General features: G+C 40.6%; 1 protein-coding gene across 1 annotated transcript; it reads right to left on the bottom strand.

The window, feature by feature from the left end:
- Window positions 1-611: 611 nt before the first annotated feature.
- On the bottom strand, window positions 612-1064 carry LOC111877061 (uncharacterized). The gene has a single exon (XM_023873605.1). It carries the CDS (start codon window positions 1062-1064, stop codon window positions 612-614), a length of 453 nt encoding a protein of 150 aa, XP_023729373.1.
- Between the last annotated feature and the right edge of the window lie 784 nt (window positions 1065-1848).

Raw genomic sequence — 1848 nt, 5'->3', positions numbered from 1 at the left:
GCTTGTGTGATAGGATAGAGGTCCCCCGAGCTATTACATCACGTGATGAGCTTCCCACTGAATAGTCCCTTCACAGTAAAACCAAACGGGTCAAATTTTATGGCTACAAGATTGTCACGACTAAATTTTCGAACGGAGACTAAGTTTTTAATGATAAAAGGAATGTGAGATACATAAATGAGTAAGTAGGGAAAATATGAAGTTGTAAAGATTGTTGTGCCATGACCCAAAATCGGAAGTTGATTGCCATTGCCTATGATATAACGTGGTTTGTTTAAAGTAAAATACTTAGAAAATTTACCTAAGTTGTTAGTGCCATGAGTAGTTAACCCGATTGCCATGTACCACGAGTTATCGGGAGAATGCATGTGCATTGTATGGAAGACATTATCGAGTTCTGTTGGAGTCATTGCTGGGATGTGAGCTGGATCGACAGCAGTATGGGCTTGTTATTGTTGGATAGGCAGTTGTTGTCGTGAGGTGAGCCTTGGGCCAAGTAATCCACATGGGTTCACTGAGTTGACCGTGCCCACATCATCGATGGATACCATCCATACTGTGCATACTTTCCCTAATTTTAGGTTGACTGTTGCGACTGCTGTCTTTCGCCTCTACCTCATCCTCTCCCCATTCCTCCTCGGTTGTGTCCATGTCCACCCCGTCCACCACCACAATAATTCACGTCCTGAAGAAGAATTTTCGTGAGATTGAGTCGAATCAATTTGAGATTGAGACGAATCTGGATGTTGGGTAACGAGGTCGTGTTGGTTGTGTTGATCTTGTTTGAGGCATCGAGTTTCTTCCAGGAGCAACTGAGACCTTGCTTTGTTAAAGGTCGACAGAGGGTCAGATTGCTGGATGAGCGTGGCGATAGTATCAGAATCGCCTCGACTAAGACCTGAGATCAATTGTAAAACCATCTTCATCTCCGACACGGGATTTCCTACATTCGCTAGTTGATCGAAGAGAGTTTTTAGGCGTGCATAGTACTCGGTGAAAATTGGAGAAAGCTTCCAATCTGGTGGTGTTGAACTATTCTTCAAGATAGACAGACCTGGTGGCATAGTTATCTTAGAATATGTCCTGGAGATAGTCCCATAATTGCATAGCAGTAGTGTCGGGTTGCATGATCGTCTGAAGAAGGTATGGTGTTATGGCGTTGTAGATCCATTTGTTTGACCTAAGGATGTTATTCTGGTTGGAACCGGACCGAACTTATCTGAACCCGAATATCCCGAAAACCGAATAAGGGTAATTACATGAACCGAAAACCAGACCGATTAACCAATACAAGTTCGGTCTGGTTCGGGTATTAATCGGTTCGGTTCAGTTATTACCCGAATAACCCGAATAACATGTACAAGATGATTAAGGACCTAATATAATCGAAAAGAACTGAATAAACCGTATTAGGACTCTATAACCCGAATAACCGAATAATAGAATAACAATGTACATTTATACATCAACATAAAACATTCAAAGACTAACACAACACAATAATACATTGAAAGTATATCATTTACATAGTAGATTAACATAAAGAGAATTAATTTCTTGCTTGAGTTTCTTGAGTTGGAGCCCAATTTGCCATGACTAGACAAAGTAGGAATTCGTGAATCCTTAGAGACTATAGGAAGGGTCGATTTTTGAAAGTCTGAAACAAAATGAAGGATCGATAGAATTGATTTCGACTTTGGAAATAGTTGAGAAGATTGGTTGATTTTGAAACGACGAGAACGAGCGTAGGGTATTTTTTTTCTATTATGAACGACAATGACAGAAGTGTGAATCGTGATTTTGATTTATGTCAATCAGAGAAGGGGGACGGTTAATGCTTGTTCAGGT

Source organism: Lactuca sativa, chromosome 3 (genome assembly GCF_002870075.4).
Source record: "Lactuca sativa cultivar Salinas chromosome 3, Lsat_Salinas_v11, whole genome shotgun sequence".
In the NCBI taxonomy this organism is placed as follows: Eukaryota; Viridiplantae; Streptophyta; class Magnoliopsida; order Asterales; family Asteraceae; genus Lactuca; species Lactuca sativa.
The sequence above is the reverse complement of the archived record's forward strand: the minus strand, read 5'-3'. Positions and strand labels throughout refer to the sequence as shown.

Coding starts and splice junctions, on each gene's coding strand:
- LOC111877061 (XM_023873605.1), bottom strand. CDS start 1,064: ATGCCACCAGGTCTGTCTATCTTGAAGAATAGTTCAACACCACCAGAT.